Source organism: Bos javanicus, chromosome 17, assembly GCF_032452875.1.
Source record: "Bos javanicus breed banteng chromosome 17, ARS-OSU_banteng_1.0, whole genome shotgun sequence".
NCBI classification, from domain to species: domain Eukaryota; kingdom Metazoa; phylum Chordata; class Mammalia; order Artiodactyla; family Bovidae; genus Bos; species Bos javanicus.
This window is the reverse complement of record NC_083884.1, coordinates 52,055,191-52,075,567: the sequence shown is the minus strand read 5'-3', so window position 1 is coordinate 52,075,567 and position 20,377 is coordinate 52,055,191. Positions and strand designations below refer to the sequence as shown.

Sequence of the window (20,377 nt, the reverse complement as noted above, 5' to 3'; positions counted from 1 at the left end):
CCTCATGGGATGAACATGCTTGAAGATGGTGCCTTCAGTCTGGGGCTGTCTGAAGAGCAGACACCAACCAAAGAGAAACTCAACTAGTGTATCTGTCCACACTCTCACACCTTCCCTGCCACCTCTGTTCCCTTAGCTAGAATATGAGCCTCTCCCACAGTCCTTTGGTTTTTTCAAAGCAACCTGCAGGTGCCCCTGGGTTCCCTGCTTTCAGAATGGAAGGTTGGATCACATGGAGGTGTTGTGGAGTGGCTGAGTGGCTGGGAGCTGAAAAGGTGAGGATCCCCTTTATCAGTCATCTGAAGTCCCCACTTTCAGAATGGAAGGCTGGCTCACCTGGGGATGGTGTGGAAGTGTCTGTGTGGGTAGATGGGTGGGTGGGAGCTGGAAATGTAAGGACCCCCTTGTCAGTCACCTGAAGAAAGAGAAGCAAGTGCCTTCTTCCTTCCAAGGAAGGAAAACAGAGGAAAGACGGGTGAGACCTTTGTCAGCGAGCAAGAACCTGCTTGGAAGAAACTAAAGTGAAAGTGAAGTCGCTCAGTCATGTCCAACTCTTTGCGATCCCGTGGACTGTAGCCCACCAGGCTCCTCTGTCTATGGGATTCTCCAGGCAAGAACACTGGAGTGGGTTGCCATTTCCTTCTCCAGGAGATCTTCGCAACCCAGGGATCAAACCCAGGTCTCCCGCATTGCAGGCAGACGCTTTGACCTCTGAGCCACCAGGGAAGCCCGGGAAGAAACTAGGCACCCAGCAATATGCTGGAGGATTCAGGACATATTTCTAATCTCCTGGTCACCTCTCCCAGCCCCATTTTCCCTCAGTGCTGTCCACCCGCAAAGGCCCAGTGTGTTGGCCTCGGATGATCGATAATGGAGACACAAGTACCCCTGGCCACTGGTTCCTATCTTAGAAGGTCAACAGGGGGGTGGACAGTCGCGTTGGAAAGAGAGGAGCCAAGGAACAGGTCTTGAAGCCTGGTGAGCGTTTAAGCATCTTGTTTTCGCCCCTTCCGTTGTAAGTTACAGACCTTCTAAAACAGAGATCTCTGAAGATAGACTTTAGTGAGCGGGAGGGAACCTCGAATGGTCACATCAGACACGACTACTACTACAGCTGTTGCTTAAGATGGCTTGAGGACCCCATGAATCACCCCCTAGTGCTACCACTAGGGTGTTTATGCCAGAGGCTTGTAGGGCTTCTCAGGTAGCTCAGATGGTAAAGAATCTACCTGCAATGCAGCAGACCCGGGTTCAATCCCTGGGTTAGGAAGATCTGCTGGAGCTGGGATGGCAACCCACTCCATTATTCTTGCCTGGAGAATCCCCATGGACAGAGAAGCCTGGCTGGCTATAGTCCATGGGGTCGCAAGAAGTCAGACACGACTGAGCGACTAAAACACACATAACGTCGAGCTGTGCTGTCCCCCGGGCGCGGGCTGGTGGAGGCGCCGGCCGGGGCGGTTGCCCACCGCGGAGGAGGCCGGAGGCGGGGTGGGCCGGGAGGAGGAGAGAGGAGGGAGGAGGAGGCGCCTAGAAAAGGAGGCGCGGCCGGGAAGGTGCGGAGAGGGCCTCGCGGCGGCGTGCGCCTCGGGCTGGGCCGGGCCGCGGGCGGTGGAGCGCAGAGACGAGGCCGGGCCGGCGTGGCTGGAGCGCGGCCAGCGGCGGCGGGCGGGCTGCAGGCCCGGCGTGGCAGCGCCGCGGCGGCCGCCCCGAGCGCGCAGAGCCGAGCGCCCGACCGCCGGCCCCTCCTGGACGCGGCGCGCACGGCCCGGCGGGTCGGGGAACACGGGGGCTCTGGGAGCCCCGGGGCCTGACGCGCCGCCTCTCGGCTCTGCCTGCAGGTCCCGGGCGCGCGCAGCCCTCGCCCCGCCGCCGCCGCCCGCCCGCCCCGGGCCCCGGAGCGCGGTGGAGGAGCCCCTCGAGGAGCCGGGGGCCTGCGCCCCGCGCCCCCCAGACATGGTGGGCCACCTGCATCTGCAGGGCATGGAGGAGAGCCTCAAGGAGAAGAGCCGGGAGGGCGTGCTGGACAGCCCCGACTCCGGGCTACCCCCCAGCCCCAGCCCCAGCCCGCCCTTCTACTCGTTGGCGCCTGGCATCCTCGACGCCCGCGCTGGGGGCGCCGGCGCCTCCTCCGAGGCCCCCGGACCCGGCGAGGCCAGAGCGGTAAGCACGCACCTTCGGGCAGAAAGGGGGGCAGTGCCCGCCCCCCTCACCCCCCAAGGAGACGGGGTACTTCAGGAGCCGGGCCTGGGTTCATCCCGGCATCCCCCCAGCCTAGAAGGTGTCCCAAGTGACAGCCATGCTCCCCAGGTGGGGATCGAGGCGCCTAGGTGGGGGTGGGCCAGCCTGATCCCTGCAGACCTCTTCCTGGCTGCCGACCTCTCTAGGGAGTCTTACTGTCAGCAGTAAAAGAACAGAGGGTGAGGACCATCTGAAATTCTCAAAGAGGTTGTCTTCCCAGAGGTGAGCTGGAACCCCAGGCTGCAGCAATGGACCCAGGTTCCCTGTTTACTGTTCCCCTTGTGCTGCCAACGTGAAAGCCTTTTTTTTTTTTTTTTTAACCAAACCCAGACAGGAACCCTTCCTCCTCGGGATTTTGAGGGATGTTGACGTGGAGTTGAGGCGGTGCCTGGGGAAGGCTGGAACCCCAGGTCCGGAGGCACAAGAGTTTTACCTCTTGCCAGAGGCGGTGGGACCTTTAGGTGGACTGCCAGGGTCTCCCCGCTTGGTGGCTGGGCTGAGACTGGGTTCCCCCCACCCCACCCCTTCCGCGGCAGGCGGGAGCCAAGCGGGCGGGATCGGGTGCCTTCTAATTTGAGGAATGATAAACTGAGATCCGGAGGCTGCTCCCAGGCCCAGTGGCATCTCCCCATTCTTGCAGCTCTCTGCACGCTTTAACGGGGGTACTAGCAGGACTCCAGCCTGGCACCACTTTCCTGGGGCCCCTGGCAGTGCTTGGTCCCTCACAAGGCAGTAAATGCATCCTGCTCATTGGAAAATCTCCCCAGAACCGAAAGGAATGGTTATCCCGCCTCCTGCCTACAGACAGGAATGTCACTGGTGTCTCCCTGGTTCTCTGCTCCGGTGGGGCCCAAACTTGAGAGCGCATGGGAATCTCTGGGAGATTAAAAAAAAAAATTCCCATACCCACCTTGTACTTCCAGACATTCTCATTTGATTTATTAGAGGCTGCAAACTGGACATCAGGATTTTTTAAAACCTCCCCAGGCGATCCCAGTGCAGCAAAGTTTGGGAAACCCCTGTCTTAGACCGAAGTTACGTGTTGAATTTGAACTTTGCTCTCTCTTTGTGGGTGAGGGGGTGGGAGAGGCGTTCCGGACTTCCAGGGATCGATAGGTGTGACCCCGGCTGTTGGCAGTGAAACTGATCCTGTTATCGGAACGCGCCAACTTTCCTGCACAAGTGTCTCAGACTTGGCACTGTTGAATGGGGGTTATTTGGGCTGCTCGCGATGGGACTCAGTTCCTCTGGTGTCCCACACAGTGGGGCTTGAAGGATAGGGGCGGAGAACCAGGCTTCCCCTTTACTCTTTGGGTCACGCAGAATTTGCCTTGTAGAAGGTTTTCTGGATGCTTTTCCTGCCAGCCAGGGGCAGCCACAGGAACAGAGCACCCGGCTTACTTGTCTTGGCTGTCCTGGTTGATTTTATTTTTCCCTCTCCTTGCTAACTAGATGCCAGATATGGAACTGAGCTGTGTCTCTAATCTTTTTAATTTGGCTTGAGGGCAAGACCTGGGGGTTTGTGTGCACAGGTAATGACATCTGCACTTAGACAGCCTTCCCATGTGCTTAGAACTGTCCTAAAGCTCTTTATTTCTGCCAACTCATTTCATTTTCATAATATCCCTATGACGTATGTAGGTGCTCTTGTTAGATCCATTTTCCAGAGGGGGAGACTGAGGCACAGAGAGGTCAGTGACTTTGCTGGATTAGAACCCAGGAAATTGAGCTTCAGAGTATCTACGCTTAAACCTTGCATTATCCTACTTTTCATTGTGTGGCTAATTAACTATCTGCGTGGGTTTTAAAATTTTATTAAAAAAGTTTTTTTAAACATACTTTATTTTTTGTTTAATTTTTTATTGAAGTATAGTTGATTGGGGGGCTTCCCAGATGGCGCCAGTGGTAAAGAACCTGCCTGCCAATACAGGAGACATAAGAGATGTGGGTTTGATCCCTGGGTTGGGAAGATCCCTTGGAGGAGGAAATGGCAACCCGCTCTGGTATACTTGCCTGGAGAATCCCAGGGACAGAGGAGCCTGGTGGGCTACAGTCCACAGGGTCACAAAGAGTCAGACACGACTGAAGTGACTTAGCACGCGCACACACACGCACTGAGAATGCTTCCCGGGAGCAGATGTAGGCAAAAATACCAGCTGCCAATCTTGCACAAATGGACAGAAAGTTCTCCTGCGTTTTGGAGCTGATGGTTTCAAATGCCCAGGAAGAGGCTGGCTGCATGCAGGGCCGGGTTTGCTTTGGCACCCCGGGGGGGCCAGGGGTTCAGCCTGGTGTAGACACCTCTGTTCTGACACCCTGTTCCTGGCACTGCCCTCCCGGTCAACATTGGTGCCACACGCCCCAGCGGGCGGACGGGGGCGGGGTGAGCTGCAGTTCTGTCCCCACCCCCAGGTCACTGAGGTCCTCACAGGCTTGTCACCGTATTTATTATGCTGGACGTGCATTTTAAATTTGCTCACCCTCTACAAAGAGGTCCCCTCTCCCCCTACTTTTTTGTGAATAAGTTAAACTTACCTTCTGGACAGTACTCCATGGATGTAGGGTAACTGGCTGGCTGCAACACTGCCCCCCAAGACCTAAAAGGCGCTGGGGACCAGGCTGGGTGTGAGTGAACCCCCGACCCCCACCCTATCTTGACCATAGGTTTTTTCTTTTTTCTTGCTCACTTTTTGAAGCAAAGGTGGTAATGTTTCTAGTAATTCTCAAGCCAAAGGAAGATCTGGGAATCATTCCATCAATGCTTACTGAGCACCTACTGTACGTCATGCCGTTTTGGGGCTCATGGGTGACACAGTGGTGAACAAGATGTTCAAAGGTGGTCCCTGCCACCATGAAACTGGCATTCTAGTGGGAGAGACATCACCAACTTAAATACGTGATACAACGCTAGACGGACTGTTAAGTGCCCTTAAAGAGGTGGGTGCGAGTGGACAGGGTGGTCAGGAAAGTGACAGTTAATGGAAACCAGAAAAATGAGAGTGACCCTCATGGTCATAGGCCTGAAACGTGTGTCAGTCCAAGGGAATGGCCAGTGCAAAGGCCCTGAGGCAGAAGCAAGCTGGCATGGTGGAGTTGCCGCAGTGAGGCCAGCCAAGGCCATTACAGGGACTTGTACACCCAGCTGAGGCCAGAAAGTAAAATTCCATTTGGTCTTTTAAAAAGGGACTTGTGGCTGTTTTATTTTCATTTTTTGAGAGCCTCATGAGTTCCCAGACTCCCCCAAATTTAGAAACCCAAATCAGAGACGACTGAGAGGGGCCCGTGTGGAACAGGCTCTGTGGAGGGTGGAAAGAGGTCTTATCTCCATGCGGTGGGGCCCCGCTCAGCTGCAGGACACTGGGCCAGTCAAGGCCGCCTGCCGGGCCAGCCAGGCTCTGCCTGTCAGCTGCATTCATCCTTCGAATATTTAAGCCAGGCCGGCTGAGGGATACAGCCAGGAACAGGACAGAAGCCGTCTGTACCACCTTCAAGCTCCCAGGCCCTGGACCGCCAGCTCCCGTGTACTTCCTCCCCAGCTCCCTGTCCTGCCTGGAAGGAGCTGGGGGACTTTGGGGGCATCGTTGGGGAGAGGCTTATGTTGCCAGGAGGGCTGAGTGAGTGTGTTTGGCAGACACCCACCCCTCCAAGTTAACCTGGACAGTTCGGGCAACTAGCCCTGTCCCTCTTTACCGCCCTTAGGGGGAGTGCAGATGGCATTGGGATCTCAAGTCATGATCTCTGGGTGCCCACTGGAGGGGACAGCCACCATGGGGTGGGGGAGATGAGAGCTTACCACCTGTGGCAGATGAAGGGCTCGCCCCACTGTGATCAGAGGTGGTGGTCTGAGCTGTTACCCCTCAGATATGGATGTGGATTCTCCAGCAGCCAGTGTTCTGGGTCCCGTCACCCCCATCTCATCTCCAGGGGTCTGTTTATACATCGAGTGTATGCCTGAGTGGCCCGCTGGAGAATTTCCCGAAGGATGAGGTGCTGGTTTCCTGGATCTGGATTCTGAGGGCACCCCTTGGGGCCAGATCCAGGTAGAATTAGTGATGGGGAGTGGGCTCTCTTTGCCCCATCCTTGAAAATTTCTTGGGGCTGCCGCCCAGCTCTTGGAAATCTTGGTCACAGCCACGTCTTAAGATCTTGGCTGTGTCCCCCAGAGTCCTCCACCCCAGGATGCTTGGATTTTCTCATTTCTCTGTTTCTAGTCTGTGTTGATGAAACCAAGGATGAGGGCAGAGAGGGAAGGGAGTTAGGAATTAGGCAGTTAGGGCCCAGGATTGGGAAGGATGTATGGACAAATGAATGGATGGATGGATGGACAGATGGGAGGATGGGCAGATGAATGCATATGTGGAGAGAAGGCTGGATGGACAAATGGATGGATGAATGGATAAATGGACAGATGGGTGGATAAATGGACAGTGGATAATAGATGGATGGATGGACATGCGGATGGATGGGTGGATGGATAGATGGATGAATGGGACGGACAGACAAGTGGATGGACAAATGAAGAGAAAAGTGGAAGGTTAGGTGTATGGCAGATTGTGAAGACAAGGTCAGCCTCCTGGCCCCCTAGCAGGCCCACAGGTGTGTCCCTGACCAGCACAGTTGCCTGAGCAGGGTCGGGGAAGAGAACCAGGTGTGTCAGGCCACGGGGGGAGGAGCCTGTGTGAAGGAAGAAAGGCTGTGAGGAGCCAGAAACCCTGGCGGCTCCTTTCAGCCCCCATCTGCTTAACCCTGGACACAGCGGCCTCCAGCGGAAACCCAGCGACCTCTCTGACAGCCCCGCTTCTCTGTGAAAGGCTCACCTGTCTGAGAAGCTCCGCCTGGAGCCTTAGTGTGAAAAGAAGACAAATAGGCCCTCGCCCTGCTCTGGGGTGAGGGAGCGATCAGGAGCCACCATCCTGGGAAAGTGGCACCCGGTGGAGGGGCACCCGGAGATGGGTCTGTCCTTTTCGCCCTTGGGACTCCTGGCCTTCCTGTCAGGGGAGGGATATTAGTACAAAGAGGCCACAAGTCTGAGACCCAGGTGTCAGCAGGTCCACCGTCCGTCCAGAGGTTCTAGGGAAGAACCCATCCATGTGCCTGTCCCAGCTTCTGGTGGTGCCTGCCAGCCTCGGTGTGCCTCGGCTTGTAGACACACGCCCCCATCCCCATGTGACCTTCTTCCCTCTGTATATCCCATGTCCAAAGCTCCCTCTTTTTATAAGGACCCCAGCCGTATTGAATCAGGCCCCACCCCCACCCAGTGGGACCTCATCTTAACTTGATCTTCCTTACTTAAAGACCCTATTTCCAAGGAGGGTCACACCCCCAGGTCCCAGCAAGTAAGATGTGAACATACTTTTGTGGGAGCTTCCCTGGTGGCTCAGATAAACAATCTGCCTGCAATGCAGGAGACCAGGGTTCAATTCCTGGGTTGGGAAGATCTTCTCGAGAAGGGAATGGCAACCCACTCCAATATTCTTGCCTGGAGAATTCCATGGACAGAGGAGCCTGGTGGGCTACATACAGTCCATGGGGTCGCTGAGAGTCGGACAGGACTGAGTGACTCACACACACACACCTATACCTTTGTGGGGGTCACAAGCCAACCCAGCACCCTTCTGTGGCTTGGGCCTCTTTGGTCACTTGTCTTGGGGAGCAGGCCTGTCCTTCAGCCCCGCCTCCGACCTGTGGTCTATGGCTTTGCTCAGGTTCACTCTCTGAGTGTCAGCCCCTGGACCATTTGGGGTCCCCTTGGCCCCCCAGCCTGGCCCCGCTCACCTCCTCTGTTGTTCCATGTTGGGCACCTAGCCTTTGGGAGCTGCCTGCCCGCGCTGCAGCCCAGAATTGACCACCAATCCCCAAGGCCTTTCATAAAAAGGATGAGGATTCTTGGGGCATAAATAACCCCTTCTTGAATCGCTTTCCTCATGGGTGAAGGCTAACGTCCACTTTAGCCCACCATGGGAGCTTTTGGTCTCAACTCCCCAAACATGTTGAAGATCATCAGTTTAATTCTGATCGCAGTAGAAACCATGGCCACCAGTTAGGTCAGCAGCCTTGAGAAGGTCCATTTCAGCCCTCACAAAGGTTCCCCATGGCTTTGATGAGGATGCCCTGCCCCCACGCCAGTGTGGGGTCTCCCTGGACCCTTCCTCCTGCCACTCAGTCTCCACTGATGGGGGCTTGATACCCCCTGACTGAGCAGAAAGTTTCGTGGGACACACGTGGCTCTAGCCACCTTCCATGCAGTGGCAGGTGAGGGACCACTGTGGGTCACCCAGGCTGGGGACAAACGCCCCTCTGCTGTCCCTAGCTGTCCCTGCCAGCCAGGCTGGGACCCCCGGTCAGGCTGGGCTGTCACCACACGGCACGGAGCTCTCACAGCCCAGCAGCGCTTATCTTTCATTGCTGTCCTGTGGGCCGTGCTGTGTACAGCAGCCAGAGACAGGGAGCGCTCCAGACGCCCATGTGTATTTTTACTTCCAGTATTTATCCTCACACGTGAATCACGGGGCAAGGCGGGTGGGGCCTGGTGGGCAGAGGGCAGCCGCGACTCACTGCTCTCTGGGTCCTGCTTTCTCTGAAGTCCTCCCTGGTCCCCACGCAGATGCCCTGCCTGCCCAGGAGACCAGGGAGCCAGGCCAGCCTCCTCCCCAGGCCAGAACGGGGCTCTTCTGGTCCCCAGAAGGATTTGAGGGCTGGTCCAACTGTGTTACCATCCTAGGGTGGAGGGCGTGGTGTCTGGGAGATGAGGATCCAGCCTTCAGCCTCTCCACTCCTCTGCCCCAGAGACTCAGCTGCTTTTGCTCTGGCCCTGCCCCCCAGGGCTTCAAGGGGCCCTGAGGACACTAGCCAGCCTACACCTGGGCACCCCGGACTGTGGGCTTCACAAATGGCATAATCCCATTGTACAGATGGACAAACTGAGGCATGGTGAGCAGGTTCCCTGAGCACAGGTGTCTCTCAGTGGGTCCTCTTCATAGTGGAGCAAGCACCTGGGCCTTTAGGGGAACAAGCTGGCCTATGGCTGCCCCCGGGTTGGGGAGTGGTGAGGGGAGCAGAGTGCCTGGGAGTGTTCTTCGCTCCACGTGGCCTGGGCCAGGCGAGCAGGTGCAGCAACAGAAGTGGTCCCTTGGGCCCGTGTGCCCCAACCCTTTCCACAGCCCGCCCTCACCCTGGTGGCTCCCATGGGGGTGTCCAGGGGCTGGAGGTGGGGAATTGGGTGAGCTGCTTTTGCAGGGTCGACGGCTTGCCTTCCTGGCCCGCCACTGTAGCTGCAAGACTGAGCCCCGAGCTTCTGGGGCCAGGCAGGCAGCTGTGGGGCACCTAGGAGCTGCACGGGTCCCTGGAGCCCTGTGAGGGTGACCTTCAGCTGTCCTATGGCCCAGGTCCCTGGATGCCAGCCTCCGTCTGGGTTTTCAGTAGCTTCCCCCAGCTCTTGTATGGCACTCCCGGGTGGGACGAATTTTAGCTGTTTTTCACCAGGGCCCTTGGGACAATGATGTGAAGTCAGCCTAGTCCCCTCTGCTGGCAGCCAGTCGGGGAGTGAAATCTGGCCAGAATAGGGCCCCAAACATGCACTTGGCTCTCATCAGGAGGCTTGAGTGAAACTGAGAGGGATGGTGGTACCTGGTTCTTCATTACCTCCCAAAGAATTACTCCCTGCTTCTGAGCTTAGGAACTGTTCTTTCGTGGGGGTGGGTTGGGGGTGGGTGATGAAAACCAGTAGCAGGCTACCCCTTCCTCCCTCTACCCTTCCACCTAGAGATGCCACCGAAAACCTTAGCACCCACATCCACAGCCCCTTGCATGCCTGCATCATCCTCTCTCCTCTTCTGTGTCCACAAGACGAATCCTGGGAGGCACTGTGATTCATCCAACCCACACAGGATCTGGTGCACAGTAGGTGTTCAGCACACAGTAGGTGCTCAGCAAACCACTGCACACATTTGGGGGAGTGCCATACTTCAGGTAGGGAATGGCTCACCACTCTAGTGTTCTTGCCCGGAGAATCCCATGAACAGAGGAGCCTGGTGGGCTAAAGTCCACAGGGTCGCAAAGAGTCAGAAACGACTGAGCGACTAACATGCTCACTTTCGTACTTTAGAGAGTCTTGCAGGGAGAGAGCATGGTTTTTACGAACATCAAGTCATGGAGTTTTATAGCTGAGGTCAGTGCTGAGTTCACAGAGCCATGGAGAACACCAGAAGTTCCAAAATCTTGTCACTTTTTCTTTCTTTCTTTAAAATTTTGACTGTGCTGCATAGCTTGTGGGATCTTAGTTCCCCGACCAGGGATTGAACTGGGGCCCTCGGCAGTGAGTGTGGAATCTTAACCACTGGACCACCTGGGAATTCCCATCACTATTTTATTTTTAAACTTAAATCTCCTGAATGATGCGTGCTTGCTTCTGGCAGGTCAGAGCAGGGTTGTCTCAAGCTTAAAAAGGGGGTGTGGACTGACCTCTCTCTGGAGAGGAACCCCCACCCCTGTCTCTTGACCCTTTATGAAAAGCATTCAGAATACAAGCCCACACTTACATGGAGCTTGCTCAGTGCCAGGCACAGTCCCACTCATTTACACACTTTGAATCCTGCAGTCCTCACTACGGCCTGTGAGGCAGGTGCTCCTGTCACCCCACTTTGGGGACCAGGAGGCTGCAACCCCGAGTGGGGAGTTGCTTGCCAGGTCACATGATGTATGAGCCCCCTGTCGCTGCTCTAACAAATGGCTACACACAGAGTGGCTTAAAACAACTCGGACTCGATACCTTACAGCTCCAGGGATTTCCCTGGTGGTCCAGTGGGTAAGAATCCATCTACCAATTCGGGGGACGTGCATTCTATCCTTGGTCAGGGAACTAAGATCCCACATGCCGCCAGGCAACCAAGCCCATGCGCCACAACTAGAGAAGACTGAGTGCCACAGCGAAGAGCATGTGTGCTGAGAAAGACCCAGCACAGTCAAAAACAAACAAGTGAAATCAAAATAAACGTAAAGAATACCGTACAGCTCCAAAGGGCAGCCGTCTAAAATGGATCTCACAAGCTATTAATGAAAGCAAGGATTTGGGCAAGGCATCCTTTCTGGGGGCTTCCCAGCTGGCGCTAGTGGTAAAGAACCTGCCTGCCAGTGCAGGAGACATAAGAGATGCAGATTCGAGCCCTGGGTTGGGAAGATCCCCTGGAGGAGGGCATGGCAACCCACTCCAGTATCCTTGCTTGGAGAATCCCCATTGACAGAGGAGTCTGGCAGGCTACAGTCTATAGGGTCGCATAGAGTCAGACACAACTGAAGTGACTGAGCACACACCCATGCATTCTTTCCAAACACTCTAGGGGGGAATCCTTGCCTTTCCCACTTTCTAGGGGCTGCCCATGTTCCTTGGCTGGTGGTCCCATCCTCCATCCTTAAGACAGCAGGGTAATGGCCTCAATCTTTCTGACTCTGACCCGCTCCCTCCCTCTTTCACTTATAAGGACCCTTGTGACGATGGGGGGTGGGGTGGACACTGGATACTCCATGACAGTCTTCCCATCTCAAGATCCTTAATCACACCTACAAAGTGCCTTTTTGCCTTGTAAGGTTGCACATTCCTGGGAATTGGGCAATAGGACCTCACATTTTGGGCGACATTATTCTACCTGCCACGCCCAGCAAAGGAGAGATGGGACCACCCTGAGGACAGCTGCTGGAGACCTGTGGGGAACCCCTTGTTTGTCCAAGTCTTGGGTATTTTCTTCCTGTGGTCCTTCATTGGCCTGTGTTCTGGGGACACTGTGATCAGCTGAGGAGGTGGCTTTGGTGACCACAGGCAGATAAGCAGATTAAAAGACAGGCATGGGGCTGGCTCAGGGGCTCACAAGTGTGTGGGGGAGCAGGGTGCTGCTTTGCACGTGTGAGGTCCTGCCTTTGGACAGCACGGGGTCTGAAAGGCACCAGGCACTGGGGATAGAGTGGTCCTCTGGTCCTGAATCTTAAGGAGCTCGTGGTCTGGGGGTGACAGACACACAAAGGGGTCGCAGCAATGGAGACGAGCAGGTGGGAGCTCCAGGGACCCCACAGAGGATGTTCGGGAAGACAGGAAGCTGGTTTCTGAGTTGTCGCCTTAGACCAAGTCAGAGAGAAAGGAAAGGACGTTCCCAGTACCGAGAACATAAGCCAAGGCGCAGAGGCAGCCTGGGGCGTGGCCAAGGCTAGCGGAATATGGGCCTGGATGGGAAGCTCTGTGATCCTGTGCACGAGGGCAAGCTTGCTCTGAGCATGGGGGTGACAGGTCAGGTCTTGGGGCTACAGCGCCAGTCTTGTGGGCATTGAGAGGCAGTGGGGGAATGTGGGCGAGGGCACAGGCTCTGCAGCTAGACCATCAGCTCTGCCCCTTCCTAGCTGTGTGGCCTCAGGCAAGTTACTTGGCCACTCTGGGCTTCAGTTTTAGCGTCTATACAACAGGGATACGAGTAATAGCTCCGTCCCGTGAGTGAATGAATGGATCCACGGGGGCCTCAGAGCAGTGCCTGGTGCAGTTCACGCTCTAAGAGTGTCCACTGCTGTGATCCCTCATCCAGGTGAGGTCAAAGAGGACCTGGCAAAGGATTTGAATGAGGGACCCACAGCCATGTACCAAGAAGGAAACTCTTGCCTTGATGAGCGTGGTTTTCAGCCCATCGCAGAGCTCCGTCCTGCAGTGTCATCCCAGGGGGCAGCTCGCGAGGCTTGGGCTCAGGGGCTCCTTGAGAGGGTTCTCAGTTCTACAGGGCTCTGAGCCTGGCTCTTGGGGCTCAGGTGGGCTGGGCATTGTAGAAAGAGGCCATGACCACGTCCCCTTATAGTGATGCCTGAGAACCAGGTGGTTGGTGGCGGGGGGCAGGCCAGTGGGTGAGTGGGCATCAGAGTGCTTGGATTCCACAGAGGGACTCTGGGGTGGGCTTCCTGATGGACCCCGCAGAAGCAGCCTTCCAGAAAAGCCAGGACTGGAAGGGTGTGGGGAGCTCCTCTTGTGTCCATCAGGGAGCTGAGGCCGTAGTGCTGAAGGGCTGCTCACGTGACCCTGCGTCCCTGGCTCTCCCCACAGCCCCCCGCCCACCCACCGAGCACCCCAGCACGAGAGATGAGGCCCCGGATGCTGCCTGTGTTCTTTGGGGAGAGCATTGAGGTGAACCCAGAACCCACACCAGAGATCCGGTGAGTGGGGCTGCTGGGCTGGGTAGGGGTGGGGTGGGGGTGGGATGGGTGGGGGGCCAGGCTGGGGGTCTCTGAGGGTTCCCCTTGCTCTAGGCAGCCTTTCTGGGTGATGCTCCCCGAGGAGGCATGGCTGTGATTTGGAGAGACTCTGCGGCCTTTACTGTCTACACCCTCCACCTCACCGTCCCAGGCCCACATTTGGCCATTTCCACACTGACTTCACCTCCAACCTGGCTGATTGTTATTTAAAATTTTCCCCTTTATCCCCCAAGGAGCCATTGCCCGGAAGTGTATTAGGTGCCCTCCCATCACAGGGTATCTCAAGTGGCACCTGCACTGCTGAGCCAAGGTGACCAAAGACCTTGATGCTGGGAAAGACTGAGAGCAGGAGAAGGGGGCGACAGAGGATGAGATGGTTGGATGGCATCACCGACTCTATGGACACGAGCTTGAGCAAACTCTGGGAGATAGTGAAGGACAGGGAAGCCTGGCGTGCTGCAGCCCATGGGGTCACAAAGAGCCAGATACGACTGAATGACAACCCCACCCCCTCAGGTGCTCTTCTCCAGCCATCTGCCCTCCTGAGAGGGCTTCTGGGGCTCAGGCTTCCAGAAGGTGCAGTCTGAGGTCCGTGGGTCTGGCCCCCATATCCATGGCATGCTCAGATGGATTTGTTCACATCACTCTAGCCTGGCCAGGGATGTGGGACCCTCTGCCTCCTGCTCCTCTAGCTCTAGATATGTTCCCAGGAGACAAATGGGTCTACTTTAAAGAATTTTCTGCCCGAAAAGTTATCCTTTTTAGTTTTTATTATAAGAGGCCCCTGCCAGGGTGGTTGCGGGCTGCCTGGGCTCTTGGGAGTCTGCTTCCATCCCCCCATGGATCACCCGTGGGATCCGGTGGGGAAGGAGACAGACAGGTGAAGCCCCTGCTCCCCACAGCTTTACCTTCCAGTTTGATGATCTGGGAGCAGAGCTGGGGGGTGCTGAGCAGCTGGCCACTCATGAGGGGGTCACCCCTGGAGGAGGGCATGGCAATCCACTCCAGTATTCTTCCTTGGAGAATCCCATGGACAGAGGAGCCTGGTGGGCTATACAGTCTATGGGGTCGCAAAGAGTCAGACACTACTGAGTGACTAAGCCCAGGGCATCGCAAGGGGCTCACTCATCTGGAGGAGCCGACGCTACTCTGGGGGAACTTATTTTGATAAAATTTCAAACGTAAAGAAAGTTGCAGGAAGAGTATAGGGGACCCCGGTTGAACTGATTCCTTGTTGTTTCTATATTGCCCCGTTGGCTTGAACAGCCACACGCTCTCACTCATTCTACATAAACAAAACATTTTTTCTGACCTGTTTGAGAGGAGGATGACGACATCTTGACCTCGAACCTCTAAATAACTCTGGCTGGTGTCCTTCCTGAGAACAGGGACATCCTCTCACATAATGACGGTCCGCTTGCCAAAATCGGACCAGCTAAAGCTAAAAACACGACCACTGCCTAGTCCAATTCCGCCCATTGTCCCCAAATGTCCTTTTATAGCCTATTTTTAATCCCAGTCCAGGATCCCGCCAACTACATGTGGCATGTAGTTGGCCCGTTTCTTGAGTCTTCTCCGAGTCGGCAGGGTTCCTTCTTTGTCCTTTTGACCTTGACATTTTGCAAGAGCCCAGGCTGCTCCATGTTCACCTTGCCCTCTGATCATGACCTGACTGCCCGGTCCTGAGCTCACCCCTGTCCTCCCCTCCACCAGCTGCAATTCTGAGGTCAAGTATGCATCGGAGAAGCACTTCCGGGACAAGGTCTTCTATGCGCCGGTGCCCACGGTCACGGCCTACAGCGAGACGATCGTGGCCGCCCCCAACTGCACTTGGCGCAACTACCGCAGCCAGCTGACCCTGGAGCCGCGCCCTCGCGCCCTGCGCTTCCGCAGCACCACCATCATCTTCCCCAAGTGTGCCAGCAACTCCTTCCGCACCACCCTGCACCTCAGCCTGGGCCAGCCCCGCTGCTGGTTCACGGCCAGTGTGCAGCTGCGGCTGTGCCCGCGCCCCGGGCCCGGTCTCCTGGGCCCCACGCCGCTCTGACCCACAGCCCGGCCCGGGTGGTGGTGCCGTTGGCGGCGAACCAGGGTCATCCCTGGGGCAGCCGGAGGATGGACTCCGCTATTGGGAAGGACCCTGGGCTGTGTTTACCCTGGCCGCTGGGGCTCACCCAATAGACACATCTATTTTATCAGCACCTATTTGGGAAGGCAACTTGGGCCTGGCTCTCGGAGGAGCAGGGGGCGGGGGCAGGTAGATAGGCGGCAATGGAGAGAAGAAGGCACGTGTCCTTGGCTGCTCCTGAGGCGGGGACACCCTGAGCATTGGCAGGATGGAGGCATCCCAGCCTTGGCTGCATGGGAGGAAAGAAGGGGGCCATTCAGAAACCCGGCAGCCCTGGAGGAGGCTGTTTCCAAAGCGAGCCTTTCAAATGCATGCAGCTTAACGCCCAGAGCCATAGCCCGGCAAACTCCGGCGGATGGTGGGCCAGGAGCTGGATGCCAATGCCAGGGCCAGAGTGGGCTGTGTTTGGGGAGCTGCCAGGAGGAGCCCTGCCCACACTGTCCCGATGCCCGTGCCCCAGGGCAGAGGATGGAGGGCCCAGCCCGTCTGCACCGCAGCCTTTCAGCTCCGTGTCCAGAGCCTCACCCGCAGGGCAGCCTGCTAACCTCTGTCCACCGACGCCTTCAGGACCAGGACTTGGGAACATCAGAGCCCTCGAGCCAGGTGCCAAGGGGAGGCGTCTAAGCTCTTGGAGATGACCACCACCACCTGCCAGCCGTCAGCTTAAAAAGATTCTGTGGGGCCTGGCTGCCCTCGCTCAGGCCTTCCCCTCCTACAGTGATGACTCGGCAATGGCCGTGCTGTAGGGCTCACTGCACACGTGCAAGGTCAGGGAGAAAGACATGAGACCCCCATGCTCCTGGGAAGAGCCAGGACACGTGGGGGCCGGGGCCACAACCTGGGGCTGCTCGGCACCAGTGACCCAAAAGCTCCCCAACGTGGCCACAGAGATGCCCTCAGACTGGACCCTTAGGTGGGGGCTACCCCCGACATTCCCCTGGCTTCCCCCCTAAGATGGGGCTTTAGCTCCCTCACTGGGGAGAAGGGCAACTTGGAGCTCACGTTCAGGAGAGGCAAGGTATTTTTATATAACTATACAGACTGTGCGTGGTCTCTCCACAAAGATGCTTTCTGATTAACAAAGAAATAACTTAAGGAATGACTGATTATCTTAATAAAATGTGCAAATTCAAAGAGTTTCCCTCTTCCGTGCTTCCAAGACCTTTGGATTCCCCGGGAGGGGGTGGTATTCACCGGCCCATGGTCCCTCCCGGCTGCTCACAGGGGACAGGAAGACACTTGGAAGGGTCAGAGCCCTATGCTAGCACCCCTTTCCCCATAGACAGCTTCAGGGTGCACCAGCTCCACCTAGGAGCTAGGAAATTAATGCAGAGGCCCAGCCCCACGCTGGGACTTGGTCTGGAGGTGATTCCAAATAAAGTCCCGGCAATCTGAATATTTGATGTTCCCATGCTTTGCCACCCCGTATGCCAGCCCTCAACACCCACAGACCCCCAGAGCCGGCTGTATCCCTGGAAAAGGGCCTGTGCTGCCTCAAAGCAGGTCTTGACCGTGTTACAACTTCTCCCCATCTGGTCCGCATCCTTGGAGGGCCCTCTGGGGCCCCAGATTGTGAACGAGGAGGGCATTCAGCAGCCTTAGGATGGTGCCCTCTTTTGAGTAGCGGAGTAGTCTTTGCAATGGGCTTCCCTAGTGGCTCAGGGGTAAAGAATTCACCTGCAATGCAGGAGACCCGGGTTCGATACCTAGACTGGGAAGGTCCCATGGAAAAGGAAATGGCAACCCACTCCAGTATTCTTGCCTGGAGAATCCCATGGACAGAGGAGCCTGGTGGGCTACAGTCCATGGGGTAGCAGAGTCGGACACGACGGAAGCGACTGAGCACGCACGCTTGGTGTCTTTGCAGGGACTCTAGCCTTGCAGGAGGATGGTCTCTGACAAGGAGTGGGGGCGGTGAGGCAGGAGGGCAGGGCCAAGGGACAAGTTCATGTCACCAAGAGAAAGAACCTCAAGGCCTTGGCTGCTTGGGGAGGACAGACGGGGCGCAAACACAGCGCTGGGGCCTTGTGCGGACATGCACGCGCGCTGGGGTCACATCGCTGGCACCAGGCAAATTCAACTGAGTTTACTTTCCAGTCACAACTCTGATCTCCCTACTTGGAAGGAAAAATGGGTTGGGCTTCCTGACATGTGCAATTTTGGTGCCAACGAACCTGGTGACCTTGGAGATGTCCCAGGGGTCGCTGTTCAAGAAACAACTTCTGGGGCGTGTAGTTAGCTGATGGCTTCGTCACAGAGCACAGGAACAGGACCCCTCTGACGGGCGTCTTGGCTCTCGGTTGACCGAGGCTGGATCCCTGCCAGGTCCTGCTTCCTGCCTTTGTCTTTCACAGACGTCACCCCCATAGGCCTCATCCCCCTGCCCCAACCATCTCAGTACCTCCCCAAGGACCTGGGCAGCACTTGTGCCTCTGAGAATCAAGCAAGACCATCTCCTTGGACCATGCAAACAGCTTCCATGTTCCCTGTTGACCTTGGAACTCCAGCCTGCTTCCTTGTATGGCCGGGGTTCCAAGAGGCCCACCCTGTGGGGAGGAGTAAGAGGGGTGCAAGGGTTGCAGCCACAAGACCCTCAAGCACACCCCAATTTTCCTCTGGAGAAGCTGTGTGTCCTACCAGAACCTAGAGGACTTCGAGACCAGCAGAAAGCGGTGCCCGTCTCATCTGGGACCTGTCCCAACCCTTGAGATTACTACCCCTAAAATAGAGCCTAGAGGCTGGTGACCCCACTACCGAGGCTCAGGGTGCTGCCTGCAGAAGGCACTTTGGTCTTCTGTCCTCCCCACAATGCTCTCCAGATCCACTGGGCAAACTTGGGGGGCAGAGGTTGCTCACTAAGCTCCCTGGGAGGGGAAGACCAACACGGGAAGGGCATGGTGGCCGGAAAGAGTCTCTGGCTTTACTTCTCTGAGCATCTGCAAGACGGGCACATGATTTCACCTCCCTGGCGGCTGGGACAGTGAGAATCCATGCTGATAAAGCTTCGGCTGCAATTGAATCAAGCTGGGACCATCCTGGGGGCGGGTCAGGGCATCCATCTCTCACGCAGCCGCAGAAACACTTCCCAGGTTGGAGGACCGGCTCTGGCCCCACACACCCAACCTGACCTGCTTTGCTAGGCTTCTTCTGCTGTCTCCCCAACCAGTCTCTGGGTTCATCACACTCACAGGCCTCAAATCCAACTTGGCAGCCCCCGCCCACCTACAGACAGGTGCCCTGGCGGCAGTCTCATCCCCGCCCGCCCTTAGTGATGCTGCGAACAGCGGCCCTGGCAGCCGACATGTACACGGACTGCCTTCTCTGTCTGCAGACCGCCTGACCCTGCTGTCAGCACTTTTTTGCATTTAATCTTCCCAAGGAGCCTGTGAAGTAGCTGGTGAGACATTCTAATGAGGAAGTGGGACCTGGCCAAACTCCAGAGGGGTGAGATGGACAGACAGCCTGTCGTGTGACTGCCACAGCTGAACCTTCCCCGGCTTCCCGGAGGAGGCGTGAAGACAGACACTTCCTTCTAAGGGCTCGCTCCCACCAGCTGCCAGGGATCAAGTCAGTCCCACCCCTTCCCGGTAATATGCAAATGAGCCACTGTCCCTGGACCACCTGGAGTTTTCCCTCCCCTCTCTCCTTTCCTAACAAACCCATTCATGTCTTTTTCCCTGGCCTCACCCCACCAACTCCTGCTCAGATTGGTAAACTGTGTCTCTACAGAACTACACAGCCCAGCTCTGAGTTACTCCTCCCAGCAATATCATTGTCCCATTTTACAGATGGGAAAACCAAGGCACAGAGGGTTCAAATGGCTTGGCCAGGGTCACACAGCCGTTAAGTGGCAGCTGGCCTCACGGTCCATCCATACGCGCAGGCTACACCACCTCCCTCCTGCCTGTCTCGTACGTGGTCTGGCCCCTTGATGGGAGCCCTTCCTGAGGCAGTGGGTCTCTGTCCTGGCCCCACACTAGTTTCCCGGCCTGCTTTCCCCTCAGCACTCATATCCTCGCAAGTCAATGAGCTCCAATTTCAGAAAATCAGCCCCTCATCTTACTGGGTGTTGCTTGTTCTGTCTCAGAAATTCCAGGGCCCCCACACAATGTCCACCCACCCTGGCCTCCTGAATGCCCTGGCTGGGTCTCACCTCCCATGCTTTGCCCACACAGGTTCCTCCCACTCAGCACATCCCTTCCCCAAGAGCCACCACCTCCAGGAAGCCACCCTGATTGTTCCAGGTCAGTTGTCATTTTGTCTGAGTCACCTGGGCCCAGGAAGGCTTGTCCTGAGCCAACCTGAGTGCCTTGGGGACCAGCCCATTCCTGCCTTCCCTGTGGATGGCAGCTCTTCAGGCCAGTGGGCTGGGCCTTCCTCTGAAGAGCTGTCTGTGGCCTTACTGGAGATGTCCTGGCCACAAGGAACTGAAGGGATCGGGTTCTAGCTCCAACCTTGGGTACCACCCCTGCCATCAGGAGGGCTGCAAAGCATCTGCATCAGAAACATCTGGGCTCCTGGATGAATACAGATTCCCAGGCCCCACGGTGAACCCAGAGAATCATTCATATCCACCAGGCGGGGCTCAGGAATCTGCATTCTAACCAACGCCACACTGAGACACAAGGACACTAAATAACTGTCCCCCACCTTACAAACCACGTTCTCATTTCCTACTGAATCTGATCCTCACGTGTCAGTTCAGCTCACCAGTCACCAGGGGGCTTGGTTAACAATAGACAGGAAGAGAAAAGCAAGAGCCTTGCTCTCCAGGGGTTCTGTCCAGTAGCT

At 56.5% G+C, this 20,377-nt stretch overlaps 1 protein-coding gene across 1 annotated transcript; it reads left to right on the top strand.

Moving 5' to 3' along the window:
* Positions 1-1,733: 1,733 nt before the first annotated feature.
* Positions 1,734-16,720, top strand: RFLNA (refilin A). Its single transcript, XM_061384570.1, has 3 exons — positions 1,734-2,163; positions 13,310-13,419; positions 15,172-16,720. Exons 1-3 carry the CDS (start codon positions 1,957-1,959, stop codon positions 15,503-15,505), a joined length of 651 nt encoding a protein of 216 aa, XP_061240554.1. The 5' UTR covers positions 1,734-1,956; the 3' UTR covers positions 15,506-16,720.
* The last annotated feature ends 3,657 nt before the right edge of the window (positions 16,721-20,377 follow it).